Genomic DNA, 22,840 nt, shown 5'->3' with positions numbered 1-22,840 from the left:
TGAGCCTTCGTTCCTCCTTCCAGACTCCAGGGGCACAGTACTTAGAGCCGGGATGAGCTCGGGCACAAAAAATCCTCTTTACTCGAATAAAATCCAATGTGCCGACTTCGGGGTATGTTCACTTTATATTCACTTGACTTGGGGCGCACGTGGCAGTGTCCAGGACAGCGGTTACATGAGTGACGGTCTTTCCGTTTCCTCCGCGATTCGTGGGGGTTCGTCAGGTCTCGAANCTTCCAGACTCCAGGGGCACAGTACTTAGAGCCGGGATGAGCTCGGGCACAAAAAATCCTCTTTACTCGAATAAAATCCAATGTGCCGACTTCGGGGTATGTTCACTTTATATTCACTTGACTTGGGGCGCACGTGGCAGTGTCCAGGACAGCGGTTACATGAGTGACGGTCTTTCCGTTTCCTCCGCGATTCGTGGGGGTTCGTCAGGTCTCGAAGTCCTTCGGGTTTTAATTCGGGAGCAATCGGGGCCAATCGGCACGGGTGAGTGGTGACGATGACCACAATCCAGGGATGTCTCGCAAGGGATTATTGCAAGTGTTGAATATTCGGGGGTCCAGTATGGGGAATTTCCAGGAGGCGATGGCTTCTCCAATTAATCGAGTGGGGCCGGAACTGATGTCTTCCTTCGGCTGATATCTTCGTGATTTCCAGGGGCAGGGGAAGAGGGGCGATGAGGGCAAGTCTGGGGAAGGGGTATCCAACGGTGGCGGGATTTACATTTTAAGGAGCAGTGTGTAGTGGGAAAAAATATGTAGAAAAGTAATAAAAAATAAATGAATATGCCTCGTCACACCAGTAAAAACCAAACGGAACTTTTTTTTGGCGCAGTTTTTTTACAAAAACATTGTTTTTGTTTTTTTAGGGAGATTTCACTAATTTTTTCAAAACAAACACGGAATTGTTTTGGTATCATGAGAAAGTTCTCCTTTTCAATTGAACTCATTTATTTTTCCCCAGGATAGAACATCCTTATCAATTCATAATTGAAGGGAAACAAACAGTTCTACTTCAGATCCATTGTTTCTACCAATTTTTGATTATTTATTCAGGATTTTTTAAGTTAGTTTCTGTTCTGCATTCAATTTTTTCTTGGATTTTCTACGGGGATTTTTTGGTGAGATGGCTGGAATTCCTTTCAAGAACAGCCCAACAACATGTTCACTTGATAGATATTTTTATAAAAAAAATTATTTTTTATTTTGAAGATACTACTATTTTTTTGAAATAATTACAAAAGTGTTTCTTTGTTTCAGGTATCGTAAAATAATTCAAAGCATTGTCCCCCACGAAACTAAAAACATTTCCTTTTATTACTCGAAGAAAAATACATATTTCGTTTTTAAATTTCTCTACGTACATTTAATAGTTCATCGCACAATTTTTGACAAATAGCAGTTCTATCAGATTCCGAACATAAATCATAACCTCACAAAGTATCTGTATCTCCAAGGTCCAGATATAGATATGACGAGACGAAATTCGAAGTTTCGACAAAAAAAAATAGAACAATAAATGAATTTTTTGTTTTACTCTAATATTCAATTCAAAGTGAGAAAAAAACGTTTGTCGTGGTTCTTCATAACAATGCATTATCACAATCTACATTTAAACGCACTGGTGGCAACCGTTTGACGTTGGATGTGAGGCTCAGTTTGACCGCCGCTGCCAACGTTGTAACTTGATTTTGACACTTTATAATCTGAATCGCGAGAATGTGAATATCAGCCCGTCGCTATGCGCGTATCTTCTTAATGGTTAATCCAAAAAATACAATAGTTACACAGCTGAAAAGCTCACAAGCATTTTATATAATTTAACTACGGACACATTTCCGATTTATCGTCCCGTTTTTATTATATCGAATGTCAATCATTTGGAGGTAGTGAGAAGTCAAGTTCTGTCATGTATAGATACGCGGGTGTGCTCGGTCTAATGTTTTGTAGAATCGGAGTCAAAAATGTTCTTGGCCGATATGCTACCGCCCGCGCGTGATGCCGTAATTGCTCCGAAACTCATAATTTTCCGAATCATTTGTGCAAATAACTGTCTTATGAAATCTGAAAAAATCTGAAACTTATACATGTTCTCAAGAAAGATTTAATTTATCATCCACTAGTTTTTTCTCAAGCGTTCATTATGTTTTTGGGTGCCATGGAAATTTTCCCAATTGAGAGTGGGGTAACCTTGAAGGTTATAGCTGGAGGGGTTAGAAAAATATCTACATTTCATTATTTGTCTTCTTCAGACTGAAATCTGAAAAAAATGTGCAAAAATTCTCGATAATGAATCAGCATACTCAGACATTTCTTCCATGAATTTTACAATTTGTTTCATTATTTTGACTTTTTACATGAAACACCTTAATCGAGATACGCGGTAGCTTATCGACCAAGAAAAGTTTTGACCGACTTAGCAAAACACCAGGCCGAGCGCACCGCGTATCTATACACGACAGAACTTCCCCCTCCGCTACCTCTGAATGATTTACATTCGGTATAATGAAAACGGGACGATAAATCGGGAAAGTGTCGTTAGTTACATTATATAAATCGCCTATGAGCTTTTCAACGGAGTGACTATGGTATTTTGTGGATTAACAGTAAAAAAGATACGAGCATATCAACGGGTTGATATTCACATTCTCGCGATTCACATCATAAAATCGGAGAATCAAGTTGTAACGTTGGCAGCGCCGATCCAACTGAGCCTCATATCCAACCTTGAAGTGTTGCCACCAATGCATTTGAATGTGGGTTGTGATGCTGTTATGGAGAACCACGGGAAATGTTCTTCTTCACGTTAAATCACTTATTAGAATGGAACGGAAAATCGACTCGGTGTTCTATTTTGTTTTCTCTTGTTAGTCCAGTCCCAGCGCGTCGGAAAAAGAGGTTTGTTGTCGATTTTTCGTCATAAGTTACCGATTTCGATGATTTTTTTTTAAATGCTCAGAATAACGCGTAGATCAAATGTGATTAAGTCCCAAGGTGTGGTTTTTGATTATTAACAAAATGCCCCTTGGAGTGGTCACTTTGGATTAAAATATATCGGATACTATTGAGACATGATCGAGACATGCAGTGGCAAAGATTTAGATAATTCTGAGACGAATAGAATTGGTTTTAACTCATATCTATATCACTAATAGTTTTCGAGATATTACCATTTATTTGTCGAGACGCGCGCAGCACCACGCGCTCCGTTTTAAATAAATGGCTGTAACTCAGCCAAAAATCGATATTTCAACTTTTTTTTTTAAATTTAAGACTTTATGTGATTGTCGTGCTCTGAGATTTTTTATCGATTTTTCACGTCATTTTTCATCCATTACTTGGTGAAAAATGACGTATTTTCTATTTTTGTCTAAAAAAAATATTTTTTATGACAATAAAAAAATTCTTTTTTATATATCGGTTAATGAAGTGTTGTATTGTCAAGAATCATTAAGAAAATAGAGTAATTTTCCTTGCAATTACCAAAACACCTTCGATTTTTCTCTTGGTCTTATGGCAATAGGAGCGATAGAGATAGTACGATACGACGCCATGCGCGAGACAGAGACGCTCGGAGTTTTCAAATGGATTTTCTCTCTTTTGTGAGAATAACAGGCTCGAGTGGCAAAATTAGAAATTATTACATATTTTTATTACCTTAATCGTTTCAAAATCTATCCAAATTACTTCCTATCTTTCTTTTTCACCCCTTCTAACCTTATTCTAATGCATGTGAGTACACTTTGTGCAAACGAGTCTTTTTTTTTTAATCACAAAAGTGTTTAAAAAATGTATTATATCCGGAAAAATGCATATTGTACGATTTTTTTCTACTGATAGTTATTAAAAAAATAGTAATAATAAAGCAAAAATTGAACAATCCGCATAAAAAAATTTAAATAAATGTGAAAATCGCTGGTTATAACCCCTTAATTGAAAATGATCCCAATGGAACAGCGCAATTCATCATCCAGTCGGTGCTGAAAGGTGAGTGAGCGCATTGTACAAACGATTTGTAGAAACTTGAGAAAATATTGCTTTAAAATTTCAAATTTCCACTGTGCTTTATTTTACCGAGGGGCTGGTCACTTAGGAAATCACTGGACCACTCGACTGGAAATCATGGAAGAAATCACCAGGAATCAATGGAAATCAAATGATTTCCATTTTCGGTAGTGATTTCTGAAGATTTCTAGAAATCATCGGAAATTAATAGAAATCGTAAAGAAATCAGGTGATTTCCGAAATCATTAGAAATCATCAATAAGTGTAAAATCTAAATTGATTTTGCAGTTTCAACTTTCCATTTTTTGTTATGGTATCGGTACCTTCGAAATCACCCTATCTCAAAATGTGACGCTATGAAGTTTTTGAAATCTTTACGAATTGTAACGTCATGTAGAAAACTGTCATTATCGACAGATGCCTCACTATGGTCCCGAAATCTAGATTTCTTCAGTGATTTCTTGAAATCAAGAAATCACTGAAATCTTCTAGAACTTGAAAAAAAACCCTCAAAATCTTCAACAACGACCAGCACGGAATCCAGTTGATCCGAACATCCTAGAAGTTCCTCTTATCGTTTCACGAAGAAATTCAATACCCCCAAACCTGATTCGATCTGTGTCAATGCCTTCAAATATTGCACAACCTATACCAGTGTCTCCAAATGAACCACAACTTCTTCAATAGCCACTATGGATTCATGTGCCCCCATATCCACCACCAAGGAACCCAACAGATAACTCCCAATATAATCTTACTTTTACTGCTAATATTGATGCGAATGCTTTCAATTGACCTAATCAAAACAGAAATTTTTGCAGTTGTCCGAATGCCTATGATGGAGTCTAACAAATTTGAATATTTTCAGATGTTTTCAAATTACAGATGGAGCTCGAGAATTGATTCCTGAACTCGGATCGCAAACAGAAATCACTATTTTTGTTTCATTATTGTTATCGTTAAATTGCCCATAATGCTTCCATTAATGAGAATTTGTCAACAATCCAAATGAATTTTGGGAGGAAATGACATCTAACACATCATTATTTTTACAGATTTTAGGACAAATTTCCCTACAAAAGAAATTATTAAATTAGAGAAATTATTTTTTTTTCAATGAATACATCATGAACAATTCTGAACCCTGTTTTTGCGAATATGAAAATTGTAAAAATTCAGTTGGATTTTCGTCACAAATTTAACATTCCAAGCTTTGAAAATTTGATCTGAATAATCCCCAGAAAATAATTTTGGTGAAAAAAATGATTACTAGAAAATTTTTAAAAATCATGAACTCTGGAAATATCCCTGAATTTTCAATTCATTTTTTTTAGTAATCCTTGTAGCGTTTAATTGACTTAAACAATAAAAATGGAATTATTATTTCCTTCATTAATTCATCAACAATGTCTTTTGTGAACTCCAATGGTTTTCGAAAATTCTTGACACAAATTACCAACGAAAATTGTAGCTCAATGGATAAAAATTCTTGTTGGATTTGTCTCCTCAGTGAACTAGTGGACATGAGCGAGTATAAAATCATCTTTCTTTAGTATTAAATTGCTCAAGGTTCACTCGTATTATGAGAAAGTTTAGAAACATAGCTGAACCTTCATCTATTCCAAGTTGCTCCTTGGGCAGACATCTATTTTGACATCTACACCTACTCCATCTATTCCGATTCTTGAATAAATGTCTTAACGATTCAAAAAAAAAAACTTTTCTCATTCAAATTTTCAGCAATGCTTCCAACATTTTAGAATTCCAACCATCATTTTCTGAAACGGATTTCTCAATTAGCACTCATCATTCAGCTCCCGAGTTGTTTCTCGCATTTTTGAACCCACTGGAACCCATGGCTTGGTGAAATAAATTTCGTCCCACAAATCTCGTTTCTCATAGACCTCATTCACTAGAAACCCTCAGATATTCAAAAAAATTTATATCTCTCCATTCTACCCAAAATGCAACGGTCCGATCAAACATTTGAAAGGGACCATCCTGAGTCATCTTGCTCAATATATTGATAATAATTAGATCTCTTGAGACAAATGATTATTCATCCCTTCTTGCATATCGTTCTTCCAACCATCAAATAATGCATTTCACCCCTACGATGTTGATTTTTCCGAGAGAATTAGATTTACATTTTTTTCTCCATGGTATCCTTCCAAAATCAATAATCACATTGACCTCTCTGAGTATATTGAACAATTACAGTAATAAGTGGTATATATTTGCTCACAAGCTTGGAAAATTGATTCGCAAAAAATTATGAGTTAGAATCTAAATTCCATAGTCAAGCTCTCATGAATGACTTGTAAAAAAAAATAGAAAATAGGGCTAAAACCTAAAAAAAAATCAACTCTAAAAAAAAAGTGAATCCGAATGAACTTTGCTCTCCAATAATAAATGATTATTCCGTCTGGAATTTAGATCCGCCAGCTCTCTTCGGGTCGTTTCAGCGAACACTCGCTTTTGGAAACCAATTAACAAGAAAAAAAAATCATGCGAATAACCAACTGTGTGTACATAGTTCGATTATAAAACGTTTGGATTTGAAAATATACCTGATCAAATGTTATTGTGTACACAAATTCCACGAGCTTACAATTCTCTGTACACGATCATTATAGCTCGATCATAAAATAAATACTTGAATGCATTTGATAATAAATTTTGATTATAACCATTGTTCAAGTATTAATCGTATACGGAGACTCATTATAATCAAGAAGTTGTGAGTTTCTGGAAACTTCTGGAGATAACGAAAGTGAGATCCATGGTTAATCAATGTACCCGTAGCTGATTGAGTATTTTCGTTTTCTCATTTTCTTCTACATTTATAGTTGGGTCGCTTGACGTGATTAATTCAGACAGAAAACCGTTACTTGACTTGATCGATATGTGACTGGAGATTGAACAGGAGGAATTGAAAGGAATCAAAATGATAAGAAAAACCAGAGGATTAGTTAATAGATAATCTGTTGTAGCAGACTAACCTCAGTTGATCATCTGTGGTTGACAGATTGCCTGAGTTAGAGACTTGGGGTTTTATGAATCTATGGCGAGCAAATTATCAGTGGTTAACTGATTTCAAACTCCGTGGTTAATGGAAAGAATTCGTGGTTAATGAATTGTCAGTGGTTAACTGACTCAAGACTCCGTGGTTAATGGAAAGAATTCGTAGTTAACGAATTGTCAGTGGTTAACTGACTCAAGAGTCCGTGGTTAACGGAAAGAATTCGTGGTTAATGAATTGTCTGTGGTTAACAGACTGGCCTGATTATTGTCTGTGGTTAGCAGACAGATCTGAACTTTTTTTCATTCATCTGTGGTTAACAGAATTTCCTGAATATCTCATGTCTTACTTCGTTTAAATTAAGTCATTTCAAGTGAATGGATGTATGTGTTGAGTGGATGTTGCTTAATATTTCTTGCTAAGTTACAATAATTTCGAAAGCTTTCGAAATCGCAATTATTATTTATCAACATGTTGAAATTTTAGATAATTTACGAAAAATAATTATTTGCTTTCTCGTTCTTTTTAAATAAAATTCATGATCAAATATGTTTTTAACTTGAGGAATTCTTCGTGTTGAGTCATTTTCAGATCCTGGGACCAAATCGGGAATTCGATGTACCTGATTTTATCAAACTGAAATTCGAAAGTGAAATTCGAGTCATACACTGACACACACACACCATCGAGATACAGATGATAAATAATAACACATTACTCTTCTGAAGATAACGACACAACCAATTGAAAATTGTACTGGACACTCTAGAAACGTTTGCATTGTATAGCATCAAACAATTGTAAATCGGGCTGTTCTTCAGTGTTGATTCCTGGGAGGTTTTAGCTAAAGAACAGACTAGTGTCCTCCCTATGTGAGATTTTATAACTCTCAGATTTTTCAGTTCATTAAAACTTCGGTTGAAAAAAAAAATCCCGAAGTTGTAATATCTCAAATAGTCCCTGGTGTGATTGCGGGGCGGCAACCTTTTTCACGGAGGGGAGTAGTGTTACGTGTGCCCCTTCGAATCCTAATTCATTTATCTATGATCTGAAGGAGGCTCTGAAGGACAACTGTCTTTTGGAAGTTCCTTCGATTCTTCTCTTGGAAGTCCTTCGTTGTAACTGTCATCGTATTGCCCGGATTGTAATAATAAACCGCCCCAATTATTTATTAACCTGTGTATCCCTTTACTCTCCGCTGAACCTAACAATACTATAGATTCTTCTTTCACTCCAGTGATAAATGAATAAAAATTCGTTTGCATAAAGTATACTCACATGCATTAGAATAAGGTTAGAAGGGTTGGAAAAGAAAGATAAGAAGCAATGTGGATAGATTTTGAAACGATTAAGGCAATAAAAATATGTAATAGTTGATAATTTTGCCACTCGAGCCGCTTATTCTCACAAAAGAGAGAAAATCCATTTGAAAACTCCGAGCGTCTCTGTCTCGGGCATGACGTCGTATCGTACTATCTCTGTCGCTCCTATTGCCATAAGACCAAGAGAAAAATCGAAGGTGTTTTGGTAATTGCAAGGAAAATTACTCTATTTTCTTAATGATTCTTGACAGTACAACACTTTATTAACCGATATATAAAAAAAAAATTTTTTATTGTCATAAAAAGTAATTTTTTAGGCAAAAATAGAAAATACGTCAATTTTCATTCATTACTGGGTGAACAATGACGTGAAAAATCGAAAAAAAATCTCAGAGCACGACAATCACATAAAGTCTTGAATTAAAAAAAAAAAGTTGAAATATCGATTTTTGGCTGAGCTATAGCTATTTGTTTGAAACGGAGTGCGGGGTGCTGCGCGCGTCTCGCCAAATAAATGGTAATATCTCGAAAACTATTAGTGATAGAGACATGAGTCAAAAACAATTCTATTCGTCTCAAAATTATCTAAATCTCTGCCGGTGCATGTCTCGATCACTTCTCAATAGTTTGCGAGATATTTTAATCCAAAGTGACCGCTCCAAGGGGCATTTTATTAATAATCAAAAACCACACCTTGGGACTTGATCACATTTGATCTACGCGTTATTCTGAGCATTTAAAAGAAAAATCATCGAAATCGGTAACTTATGACGAAAAATCGACAACAAACCTCTTTCCGACGGGCTCCGACTGGACTATGTCGAAAATTCGAATTTCATTCCACCATATCTATATTCATATGCGGACCTTGGACATAAAGGTAGTTTATGCACTGTTTGTGAGGTTATCGGTTTATGTTTGGAATGTGATAAAAGTGAGATGTGTCGAAAATATTGTGTGATCAAGTATTAAATGTCCGTGAATAGGTAAAGTCGAAAAGAAAATATTTATTTTTCTCCGAGTGTAACAGAAAATGTTTTCATTCCGAGTATAACAGAAAATGTTTTCATTCCGTGGAAAAAAATCTCTAAATTGAGGTTATTATGGCGGGGTCCATAGCTGGAAAAAAAAGCAGAGAATTCAATGAAAATTGCTGAATACATTATTCGATCCATTTGAAAGCCGTGTACAAAATGTCAAGACCCCCAGCCAAATAATAACAATGGGAATAATTTTTGAAGTTGCTACTTATACACGCAGTTGAATGGGGCATCGGTAATTTTTGTGAATCTCCTACGTTATCGATAGATCAATAGCGTAAGAAAAGTACTAAAATTACTGATGCCCCATTCAACCGCGTGTTTAAGTAGCAAATTCAAAAATTATTCCCATTATTATTGTTTATGTAGGGATCTTGACATTTTGTACACGGCTTTCAAATGGATCCAATAATCTGTTCAGCAATTTTCATTGAATTCTCTGCTTTTTTTTCCAGCTATGGACCCCTTAAGTGACAGTGAAATGCGAACAGTTTTGTGATTATTTAGGAAGAATTAGTAGGAGACGGTGGGATTAAATGGACACTTTGAAGCTTTTTCAAAATGTTGATATCTTATTGAAGTGTTGATGAAATATATTTTTTTTTAAATTAAAGTCCAGTCAGCCCCTTTGTAATGAGCTTAGACTGAGCTCAATCGATAAATTTGTTCCTTGGTTATAAATATTGAAACAAGAAGTCAGAAGAGTCCATTCCACCCAATGTTTCCCTAATATTTTTAAAAACAAAAAGAAAAAAAAACAGATGTTTTCAGAAAGAATTCTTTGTGAACATTTTGTTTGACTATTCCTATGAGGAAATCAATTCATCTCTCCAAGAAATACAATCCACATAGGAATCATCAGAGCAAAAATTGAATGAGGAACCAAAACAAGTCAGAAAATTATTAATAGATGATTAAAAATTGAAATTCGGTGGAGACAATAAATCTGGAGTAGAACTGTTTATTTCCCTTCAATTGTTGATTCAAAAAATGTTCTGTCCTATGAAAAATAAATGAGTTAAATTGAATTGAAAAGGACAAATTTCACCGGATGTAAAAACAGTCCTTGCTTATTTTGGAAAAAATAATGAAATCTGCCTAAAAACACAAAAACAAATGTTTTTGTAAAAAAATTGGGCCAAGAAAAAGTTTTGTTTGATTCCTACTGTAGGAAGTCGAAATTTTTGAAAAATACATAGAAATAAACAAGGAAGCCAAGTCAGGAATTTTGACTAAATGGTAATAGTGCATAATCAGGTTTCTATAAGAAAAATCTTTCTCAATGGAATAAGTATTCTAAAAAAATTCTCCGTGAAATAAAAAATCGGTAGGAGCAGGACCAACGTTCTTGGCGCGGAGTTTTTCAACTCACTGTCTGTATCAATCTAATCCTCCATACTTTGATCTGCGTCAAGGACGTTGGTCCTGCTCCTACTAATTTTTTTTTCATGGAGAATTTTTTTAGAATACCTATTCCATTGAGAACTATTTTTCTTATAGTAACCTGATTGTGCACTATCACCATTTATTCAAAATTCTTGACTTGGCTTCCCTTTTTATTTCTATGTATTTTTAAAAAAATTCGACTTTCTAGTAGGAATCCAACAAAACTTTTTCTTGGCCCAGTTTTTTTACAAAAATAGCATATTTCGATGTAAGTGCGGAAAAATGTTTTTTTCTCCTTCGGCTCGTACTGTAAACCTCCCACGAGCCAAAAAACACTTTTCATGAGTATCGAACGATTTTTTTCATCGCAATGTGTGGAAAAGGGAGGTTTTAGGCACGCAAAGCATGCCTAAAATAGTACATTACATGCCCGAACTTTGGAAAATAGATCACCGTCCCCCACGAGCAAGATTGCCTTCCGAGCCGAAGGCGAGGATGGCAAGCACGTGAGCCCATGTCCATGACATGCCCCATGTTTTCCATAGGGAGGTGTGTATATTAATTTTCAGGTCCCGTGACACAAAAAGTTACTGTTTCGCGGAGCGTAATGGAAAAGTTTTTTACTTAATTTTCTTCATAATGTGAATTGTGGTGTCTGACACACATTGAATTCAATAGAATCGGCCAAAACTAATAGAAAGTTCAGCAGGAATCCACTAGAATTGTTTAACGAATTCGTTATGTTTTTCTATTAAATTTTTTCGTGCGTGAGGAACTTAAATTACTTATAAAAATAAAATAAAAATTTCATCAGGAAACCATTGAAGCCTCGTTTCCTCTATTAACATCGAGTCTTACTCATTTTAAACTGGTTCTATTCACTCTACAACGAACTCCGTATGAACATCTTCTGCAACGAACAAACGAGACCCTGTGGATACAATCCTCTACAGAGTACGGGGAAATCGTGTTAGAAAAGTGCGAACGTCAGGCCCAACTTTTTCTATTTATTTTCGTTATTCTGGGACATGCCTCCGGTGTTGGTTGGATATTTGAGCCATTATTCCGTGAGAAGAGACATCTCTGAGTGAACAATTCCTCGCGAGTTCAATCAACTTCAATTTTGTTTTTTTTCAGTGAATATGAGAAGCAATAGCAGTACTCGTCATTTACCCACTGAAGTGATAATAGGGGTTCCCCTCTTCGAATCACCCAATTACGAAATATTTTTCGCGGTTAATGTAAGTATGGACCAACAATGATTCAGAGGCCTCGGGAGTAAAAAGGAACAACTGAAATACGGGGAACAATTAAGGATGGGCGATGTTTTTAAAAATGTCGATTATTAAGAAAATCGATGTTTTTTTCTCAATATACAGAAAAACAAGCAGGGGTTCGAGCCCATCCGATAGAAGGCATGTGACCGTTACTTTCTACGTTATTGGTTCTTTTCTTTTTTTCATTTCTACCAATTCAATTAGTAGTAAGCTTCCGATTGAATCCGTAGCAATTTCCTATCCTTGTGACAGGCATACAACCGTAACCACATGCTACAAGGTGTCTACAGGAAGATATTCATCAATCTTTTAATGAAATAAATTTATATAAAAGGTTAAATATCTCCGAAACTCCTCGACCGATTGCGCTTATCCAAACTACGAATCTTCAATATTGTAAGAGCAATAATCCCATCAAATTTCCACTTGTTATTTTCATTTTTTCTCAAAATATCGTGTGTACAAGAATGAAAAAGTATACAAAACGACAAAACCGTAATATCTCTGAATCTTTGGATGGACGGATATACATATTTCAATTGATCTAGATAGTAGTTAAATATCTCAAGAATCGCTTGGCCGATTGCGCCTATCCACAATACCAATCTTTTATGTTATAAAAGCTAGAAGCATACACAATTTCAACTCACTATCTCCATTTTTGATTGAGTTATCGTGTAAACAAGATTTTTCATAAAAAAACAAGCAGGGGCTCGACCCTATCCGACAGAAGGCATGTGACCGTTACTTGTTGCGTTATTAGTCCTTTTCTGCTTTTTATTTCTATCATTTCCATTGGTAGTAAGTTTCCGAATGAATCCGTAGCAATTCTCTGTTCTTGTAACAGGCATACAATTATAACTCCATGTTATATGGTATCTACAGAAAGATATTCAACCTTTTAATAAAATAGATTTATACAAAAAGTTGAATATCTCCGAAACTGCTCGGCCGATTGCGCCTATCGAAAATACCAACCTTCGTTATTGTAAGGGCTATAATCGTATCAAATTTCATCGTGCTATTTTCATTTTTTATGAAGTTGAATGAGAAAACAAGCCGAACCAACGATTAAACGACCGCGACCACTGCACGCTGGTTGAAATATTCATATGACGTGACCTTCCAAGTAATTATAATAAAAAATGCTATGGCAAACAAAAACACGGTAATTAATGTAATAGACCATTTCTCATGAAATTTTCCATCTGTAGAGATCCTAAATCAATTGACCTCAAAATTTTCCTGAGTCGTGTGACTAGATAGCGTTGACCACTAACCACAATTTCAAATCATAAGATAAACTTTCACCCATATTATGACACGCCTGAGCTAGCTGACCACTTAAAAATCGAAAAATGGCAATATCTCAAAAAACTTTCAATGAAACGGTATTGATATTTTGATTGGGTCAGATAGCCACCATTTAACGAATATTAAAAAAAAATTGAATTCGGCCGAATAATTTATGAGATATTGAAGAACGAAATTTCACATTCAAAATTGAATATCTCCGCAACTACTCGTCCAATATCGCCCATTTAAAATACCAAACTTTGTTATCATAAGACTTAAAATCATACGGAGTTTGGAGTTTCTATTTCAATTATTTTTGAAGTTATCGGGGCAACAAGAAATTTCGTTGAAAAAATGAAACAATGACAATAAAATACAATTTTCCATGGTGGGGTCATTGAATTCTCATGCAATGAGATAGGTGTCATCGTGACGAATATTTTGAAGAAAAAAATGAAATCGGTCCAGCCAATCCTGAGATATTTGCAAAAAACGATTTTTGGCAAATCGCTATATCTATCTATCTATCTATCTATCTATCTATCTATCTATCTATCTATCTATCTATCTATCTACCTATCTATATTTATTATATAGACTCCAGGTTAAAAACCCATGGGAGCCTGCTTAGCAAACAAAAATACAATGCCGTTACAATGCATATAATAATTCAAAACATATTATGATAGTCTCATTCAAGTCTTACTGTATGTATCACTGCACTTTCTTTTTTATATATAACATCACATGCTAAACACCAAATTTGGCGAAAGGAATAGCAAAAACAGTAAGCATCAAAGTTAATTAAACTTCTGCATTTCAAAAATGGTCTCTTCGTGCTGCTTTTTTCATATCAATGTATAACCTGAACACTGAACACACATTACTCAGTTAGTTGAGTTGGGTTGGCTGTGCTTATTTGTACTATCCTCATCCTTAGTTTCTCTAGCCACTGTGCCCTCAATTTGCATCGAACCTGGAGGTGATCGGAGTCAATCGTTGGCTGATCCTGAGTTCCTCAATCATAGGCTCCACTGTGAGCTCCTCGACTATGATTAGATCGATGACTGTGACTGTGCCTCTTATCTGCCGCGTTACCCACATAGGTGATCCTACCCTTCCTATCGCCTTCTGTGACTCCGTTGAGAATAACAAGTCCCTCCTCGTCGCAGAATCTCAGCAGCTTCTTCCCCTCCGTATTAAGCTCCCCATCCATAGATTTCCTCGCGAATTTTTGGTCCTCTTTCCCAGCCTATCGACTCCCCACCCTCGCATTGAAGTGTCCTATCACTGCGATTTCCTTCCCCTTGGCTCTACCCTCCTAGATATATACTCTGATCTCCTCAAATATCTTGTCAGTTCCGATATTACTATATTTCATTACAATTCTACCCTTTTTATTATGACAGAGAATTATATTTGAGATCACTGCCCCATGTTCCCAGATATGCACTTTAACTCCTTTAGCTAATTCTTTCTGAATGCCTACTAATCTTCCCCCCTTTCCTCTTCCCCTCTTATTTTTCTTATAAGCTCCCTGGAACGTCCAGGAAAAATCTGGGTCTAACCCCCCCACTAGCTTTTCCTTGTTTTTATTCTCTACCCAGGTCTCCATCAGGATTACAATATCATGGTTTGGTAGTTCCCCCGCCCTCTTAACTTTACTCGTTTTTGTGAGTCCTGCAATTTCCAACAAATTGGACTGATATTAGAATTTAAATTAGGTTACAGTACTCATCCTTATCTAGTTAGTTAGCTTTGGTTGTAGGGCCTCTCTGCCCGGGTGCCTCAGTATCACGCCTGCCTCGGCGAAATAGTTCGAGGGAGGCTATCTCCTCCCTTCACTGGTATGCAATATTTCCAATGAGTAGTCTCTGCTGGAAGTGTAGGGCCTGGCTGTCTTCCCGCGTTTCTACTCCCTCTGCGCCAGGCTCTGGAGCCAGTCTCTGATCTCCTCCTGCCTCCAGGTCAGGTCGCTATCTACTTGGATGCCAGCATCGCAAAGAAGTTTCTGGCTTCGCTTCGCCATCAGTAAGTTCTTGTGTTCGAGTGTAAGGGTGAGAAGGGTATTTCTGCCAACGGCCCTCTGCTTCTTTATCTTCAGATCAGTACCCATGACCCTCTGCGCCGTCTCTGCGAAATGTGTAGCCGCTGCCCAGCCCTTTGCCCTCAGCTCCCTGCCAATGTTTCTTCTTCAGTCCGCCCTCTCCTTCAGCTCGTGTTGCCACACCCCCTGGATGAATTTGCTGGGGACTGTGGATCTCCACTCCGGCTCCAACTGGATCGCCCCTACATCATCCTCGGGTAGTGGTATCGTACTAATCCGGCTGAGGTCTAGGGGGTTTCTCTCGCTATTGGAGGCCCTTCGATCTGACTCCTCTTGACACACAGCCCTATCCGTAGGCACGTGAGGGGTTGGAGGCATCTCCGTGCCCTTATGCCCATCTCTCGACTGGTTGATGTTATCCCCCCCTCCTGCCACTTTCCCCCCTTTCATTTAGTGTAGTTCCTATCTGATTTCCAGAAGCACTTCCGCCATTTGCATCCTAGTTGTCGCGGAAGATGCTCTAATATCTGTGAGCTCACCCCACGTCTCTCTCCAATTCACACTCTCGATGCCTCCTTGATCACTCTCCGACGTTTTTGGGGGTACAAAACTTGTCAGGCGTTCGTCCACTTGCTCCAGAACTTTTTCTACCCAGTTTTTGCTGAAAGACTCTAGCGTGGATTTAACCCATTGCAATATCCTCTCCTCGCTCTTTCTCACTGCTGTCGCTATGACCATGAATACTGACTTAGATATCACCACCTCCGGCTGGGTTTGCCTCGACATTTGGTCTTCCCTACCTCCATCCTCCCGGGTGGGGGAAGAGCTTACGGATGACGAGAGGTTGCCCTCCGTCCCACTCGACTCGTCGTTGCTGAGAAGGGTAGGCTACTCACTTCAGTACTCTCGTTTTGGACCACACTCTATTGCTTGATGTCTGTGGTTTAATCCGTATTGTCTTGTGTTTCACTCGATCTCCTTTCTCTGGGATATCCCCCATTGTGGTTTTCATTGGGGGTCGGCACTTCATTCTCCTCCCGAGTATTTCGACTCGGAAGAGTTTTTAGGATTATTTGCGAATCAGCCGGAACTCCTCAGAGCCTGGAACGTTGAGAGGCTGATCCGACCAAGGTGAAATTGCGTTACCCACCTCACGACCACCCACACTCTCAACCACCAATTACCGCTTCGGTCATCGCGAATCATCGCCTCCGGGTAGTACTAAACCGACGGCATATGGTCGGGCCGACGGGAGGATTGCTCTACTCCAGGCCCACGGGCTCATAAGCTTCCGCATCGTTCCACCGAGACTGGATAACTCCGGAAACAACAAAGTCGTCACTTCGAGTGCCGAAATAACTCCGTTTTTCCTAGCGGAGAATGCAGGAGCATTCCCCTATGTTCGCTACGATTAGTTATGCACCTAGCCACGCTGGGCTTCGCCCTCTCTCCCTGGCCATATTTCAAGCCACAAATTACTCCGGAGAGATCCTTTCGACCTCTCCGCTTGAGCGTCCGCGTTCGACTCCCTTGGAATCTCACTAGGGCCTTGTTTCCTAGTCTGGATATCTCGGCGACGATAGGTCATTCCATTAACCTATCCCCACCAAACATTCCGACGGCATCACGGAGGTACCAGTCCTTTCACCTGGCTACGTTGGTTTCTAGTCTACCCCCGCCAAACACAGCTGGGCGAGTTCTAAAATAGCGAAAACGTAGCAACGTCCTCCAACCTTCCAGGAGTCGTGGTTTCACCCAAAACCGCTATGCTTTCAGTCTTCCATTGGTCTGTGGCTCATCTCTTCTAGTCCCGGCTTGTTTTAGCCGCTTCTAGATGTCTCTTCCCGTCTCTCTTACTTAATTTAAAGAGTTCTTCAACTATTTAAGGGGATTTCAACCCGTAACGAGAAAATCTCGTTACACAATATTATTATTGATAATAGTTGTAGTCGATAGACTAGCCCAACAAAGCAACAGACGATTGCATCTGTCCACTTACCATTTACAAGGTACTTAATGTGAAAAATGATTACTTCCGATTGCGCATAAATTATTATTTTTTCCGTTCTCAATCAATGGACATTATTCCTGTCCTATCGTGAGAAGGAGAAAGGAAATTGATCTCGATATATCTCGAAAATCTCAAATAAGCGTAAGCGTAAGACTAAAACCGTAGCGCCACTACGTAAGGAACAGTGATACCGCGAGACGCGAGAGAAACGACACGAGACGAGACAAACGAGACGATGCGAGAGAATGGTTTCCTGATAACAAGACGAGAAGAGAAGATGCAGTTCCTCGTCGCGTCTCGTCCCGCGATATCACTGGTGAGGAGATGAGAGGGCGCGGCTGATCTCGTATTCAATTAAAAAAGTAAAAAATTTGGTTAGTTTGCACTGTAACGTGATAGATTCGTTACAAGGTCCTTCTGGGTTTTGAGTCTGTTCCGCGTGTCTGTGTTTGCACCACCAGGTGGGAAGTCACCTTCAATAGCGAGAGTCGAGAGAGACTATTTATGATTAACGCTCTTGTCTTTTTTTTTTTAAATATCCCGCCGCCACGCTCATGACGGAGGAGACATTCGTCGAGGAACATCGGGGGACCGAGGAGCTTCGGGTATCCCCGAGCATCACGAGTGAGTCCTCAAGAACCTTCGTCTTCAGTGCCCAAAGACGAGCCTGCACGAGTATCCCGCTGGGTGAAGGCACCACCTCCTGGACTTAAATCAGGAAGAAGTGATAGAGTGGCCAGCGAGAGATGTTCTTGCTGCTGGAGAGGGATTCTCGCCAGCTGTCTGAATTGACGTTAATTGCGAGTTACGATGGCACGACGGAATCCGCCATCTAAAATAATGGTTTTTGGGGCTTTGAGGTTTATTTTATATAATTCATCAAGTGAAGAAAACCCTAGCCGAATAGTACAGTCCGGACGCCGCGCATGCGTCACGGACCAATGAATTTTGTTATTGGGTGAACATTCGAGACGAGGGTCAATGGGAATCGCCACCGCGCTTCCGAAGCCGTTGCCGGGGTGTCTCGGCTCTTCTACCGACAATTCTCGTGTGGTGGTTGCTTGAAGGCGTTGGAGAGAAACGTTTGGTGGAATTTTCATCGTTGAGACTGATTTTGGAAGAATTCGTAAATTTGAGGGTCTGGAGGCTGTAGGAGATCGTGGACTTCTCGGGAGTCTATTGGATAATCTGAGGGATTTCTGGAATTTTGATCGAGCCGAGCGGCCAGGACTTGTTGCAGCTGAATCGTCTCGATAAGCGTGGTGGCTGTTTCCGTTGTTTTTTTTTCTAATTATTTCGAGAGGGCAATTTTCCCCTTTCGTGGGTGTCACCAATATCAGAGTCCTGCAGGACTGTAGAAACTACGAGATCAAATCCCAGGGGAAGACTGGCCACTCCGTTCAGCGATTGATAGTTGAATATCCCTCTCTGGGTGTCGTTGTCGTGTGATTTTACGATTTTAATGTCGCGTTCAATCATTGTTTTTCCTTGCTTTTCCATTGTTTTTTGAGTCCTGCAGGACTGTAGAAACTAGGAGATCAAATCCCAGGGGAAGACTGGCCACTCCGTTCAGCGATTGATAGTTGAATATCCCTCTCTGGGTGTCGTTGTCGTGTGATTTTACGATTTTAATGTCGCGTTCAATCATTGTTTTTTTTATTGTTAATAATTAGCTCCAAACATTAGTGTCGCGGGCATTTGATTCCGTGAAAACGAGCGCTCTCGTCCTTGGATCGTTTCGTATTCAATTTAATCACGGTGGTCTCGCGACCTTGACTATGTGTCACTGGCCAGTTTCGCATTCTTTTGTTTTGGTTTTCTTTTAATCGTCAGCGTATACTCATCTCGTAGGTGATCGATATTTGAGTCTTTGTTGTATTTCGAGTCACTGAATTTTCTTAACAATTTCTTTGGTTCTGTAATTTTCTTTATTTTCATTTATTTTTGACTAATGATCATTGACTCCTGCCAGTTGAAATTTTCATTTCAACTGCTGGATTATTTGGATTTCGGCTTTTATTCAACTTCAGAACCTGTCATTTTCCGACGAAAGTTATTGGTTTTGTATCGAGTTTTATTAATCGTTATATCAAATCCCAAAGGGGATTTTCAAACAAGTTATTTATTCTTTTATTTTTGTATCGAGTTTAGCAGTATTAAAGTTGTATGTTCCCCATCAATAGTTTTTTTTAATTTAGTTAACGTCTCTCCAGTCATATCCCGATTTTAGCTCTAGGGTCTAACCCCTCTCCAAGGACGAGCTACCTGATGCATTTGAAGAGCTGTCATCGGAGAAGGTTTGTGTCGGTAGTCGTTCCGATATCAACGACCTGGCGTCCAACTTTGGTTTAGGGTTTTGTTGGTGCCAGAGGGCTGCGTAACAGAGGACTGATGCCGTGAGTCTGCCAAAATTACGTCACAGCCCGAAAGCATCGATGTTTGGAAAAAAGAATCGAAAATCGATTAATCGGCGTTGAGAACATTCGAATGAAAAACATCGATGTTTGAACATGAAAAATCGATGTTTTCAATTGATTGACAAACATCGCCCATCCGTAGAAACAATTTACGATGCATAACAAAATATTCTACAAAATTTTCTATCTGAACATACCCTAGGTACCATTTAGTATCCATTTTCAGAAAAAAAAGAAAAATAGAATGAAAAAAAACTGGAAAATTTGAGCCGAGGAAATTCTACAGAAAATATATCATGTAACGATATTTTCTCGTTACGGGTTGAAATCCCCTTAAATAGATGGTCACACTCTTAAAATTATGATAAGAGGGACAGGCAGAGACATCTAGAGGCAGCTGAAAGAGCCACGACTAGATGGGAATAGCCACAGACCAATGAAAGGCTGAAGGCATAGCGGTTTTGGGTTTCTGGAGGACGTTACTAGACTTTCGCTATTTTAAAACTCGCCCAGCTGTGTTTAGGGAAAAGTGGCCCGACGTACAGGGGTTCCAACTGGGCGACTCTAAAGGCTGTGTCGGGGTAGACTAGGGACCAACGTAGCCAGGTGAAAGGACTGGCACCTCCGTGATGCCGTCGGGTTGATTGGTGGGGATAGGGTAACGGAATGACCTATCGCCGCCGAGATATCCAGACTAGGAGGCAAGGCCCTAGTGAGATTCCGAGGGAGTCGAACGCGGACGCTCAAGCGGAGAGATCGAAAGGATCTCCGAAGTAATTTATGGTGTTGGCTTGAGATATGGTCAGGGACGAATGGGCGTAGCCCAACGCAGCCAGGTGCATAACTGATGGTAGCGAGTGTAGGGAAATGCTCCTGCATTCCCCGCAAGGAAAAAGAGTTATTTCGGTGCTCGAAGTGACGACTTTGTTGTTTACCAGCGTTATCTAGTCTCGGCGGAACGATTCGGAAGCGTATGGGCCAGTGGGCCCGGAGTGGAACAATCCTCCTGTCCGGCCCAACCATACGCCGACGGTTTAGTATTACCCGGCGGTAGTGACGTGCGATGATCGAAGCGGTAACTGGTGGTCGAGAGTGTGGGTGGTCGTAAGGTAGTTCCACTTCAGTCAGATCAGCCTCTCGATGTCCCAGGCTCTGAGGAGTCCCGGCTGATTCGCAAATCATTCTGAAACTCTCCCGCGTAGGAATACTCGGGAGGAGAACGCATGCTGGAGGAATCGAAAGATCCTCCAGAACAGATGTGAATAAAAATTCCATATGATATTTAGGCTGGGAGGTCTAATTCAGGACCTGAAATAGAGGCTCGTAACGATGTGACGAAAAAACTCCCGGTGAATCTCAGCCACTCCACCAGTCACACTGATGCTAGCTTGGAAAATTATTGTCCAGCTACAAAAGTCCTCTGAGTAGACGAGTTTGTCTGTTTTCGTCGAACCTTGCGTAAAGGTTTGACTAGCCCCCAATACACGACCGATAGAGAAGGCAAAAAAGTAGTTTGGATTTTTCCTGGGTGAACAATCCGGGAAAATATCCTTACAATCAATAGAATAAGTTGCACAAAAAATCTATTAATTTTTTTTGTAGAATATTTACTTTTGAACCTTGTTCTAGAATCGGACAAAAATTAAGAGAAAATTCAACAGAATTGTCTAGCGAATTCACTAGGTTTTTGTATGAAATTTTTTCGTACGTGATCTTTCAAATGTTTCCGTCCCCGAGGTCTTGTAACGCTAGAATTGATTCAATCCAATGATGATAGATACTTGTTCAAGGCACTGGGAATTTACATCATAACAATCTTATACTTCTGCTTCGATTTTTACCTAGTTCTCGTGAATATATTCATTGTCGGTCAGTTTGAAATTCTGAGACAGAGATTCGAGATCATTTACTCAGTGAAACCGAACCAATCAGTAATCAAAAATGGTCATGACAATGGAAAGAACAATCACAGACAACTTGCAACCATGGATTATATTTCACAAGAGTTCAAAAACTGCGCGAAGCAGCATCAGTTTCTGATCTCACTCATGGAAGAGATCGAGAGCATTCATAACATGATGAATCTGGCGCAAGTACTGATGATCAGCTTGATCATCTGTCTCGTGGGATATCCACTTCTCATGGTACATGAAAACTAAAAATAATCATTAAGTCATTAACTATAAAAATCGGTTTTATTCAAGCCTGGAAGTGCATTGACAATTGTCAAAAATGGAGTGTTCATTTGCAGTTGTCTGATTCAACTATTTACCTACACACTGTCGTGTCATAATATTATGATTGCCAGTTCAGATATTGCCGATGGGATATATTTTTCGAGATGGTATCATGAGAATCACACCGAGGCGGGACGGTCATTGTCGAAGGCCTTCATGATCGTCTTGCTGAAAACCCAATGTCCGTGTTATCTGACTGCATGGGGGTTCTTCCCTATTACATTGGATACTTTAAAATCGGTCACTATTGGTTTATAACCACTGCAGAAGTGGAGTAATTTTTAAACGGTTTGCTGATTTATGTTTACAGATTCTCACAACGGCTTTCTCGTACCTGACTTTGATGAGGCAAAGCATGGAGCAGTAAAGGATTTATCTGAATAACCTGTGTGATCTTGTGGGAGTCTCGTGGTTCCAATAGAGTATTAGTCTTACGTTTGTAATATGCAAATGTTGCAAGAAGGAAATAAAAAACGTTGAAGACATCCTGCAAAGACGAGCTGTGACGGTAACTCATTTGTCTTATAGTCTCCCTTAAGCCTCATATATTATATGTTGCAGTAGAAAAGTGAAGCTATATTACGAAGTCGTTGCTACTAGAAGTTGAAAAACTATGTTTTACCCCCGACGTCAAACTAAAGGGAGGGGTATATGCTTTTGCCACTCGATAATTTAACTCTGCAACGTCGTAGTCCAGACGAAACTACATGAAAAACAATTCGAAAAAATGAGTTTTTGTATTACAAATGATGAAAATACTCCGAGGAATCGA

The 22,840-nt window shown here is 39.0% G+C and overlaps 1 protein-coding gene across 1 annotated transcript in view; it reads left to right on the top strand.

Annotated features, from left to right (window-relative positions):
* LOC107043842 (odorant receptor Or2) overlaps window positions 1–22,479 on the top strand; it is a 41,097-nt gene extending 18,618 nt beyond the window's left edge. Inside the window, exons 2-6 of the mRNA XM_015265492.2 lie at window positions 11,598–11,850; window positions 11,921–12,024; window positions 21,622–21,975; window positions 22,036–22,308; window positions 22,379–22,479. Of these exons, the coding sequence (XP_015120978.1) occupies window positions 11,598–11,850; window positions 11,921–12,024; window positions 21,622–21,975; window positions 22,036–22,308; window positions 22,379–22,435 (1,041 nt within the window). The 3' untranslated portion in view covers window positions 22,436–22,479. The remainder of the gene's footprint in view (window positions 1–11,597; window positions 11,851–11,920; window positions 12,025–21,621; window positions 21,976–22,035; window positions 22,309–22,378) is intronic.
* The last annotated feature ends 361 nt before the right edge of the window (window positions 22,480–22,840 follow it).

The sequence above is a fragment of the Diachasma alloeum genome, unplaced genomic scaffold (genome assembly GCF_001412515.2).
Source record: "Diachasma alloeum isolate Michigan unplaced genomic scaffold, Dall2.0 Dall_scaffold_00642, whole genome shotgun sequence".
Classification (NCBI taxonomy): Eukaryota; Metazoa; Arthropoda; class Insecta; order Hymenoptera; family Braconidae; genus Diachasma; species Diachasma alloeum.
The sequence above is the reverse complement of the archived record's forward strand: the minus strand, read 5'-3'. Positions and strand labels throughout refer to the sequence as shown.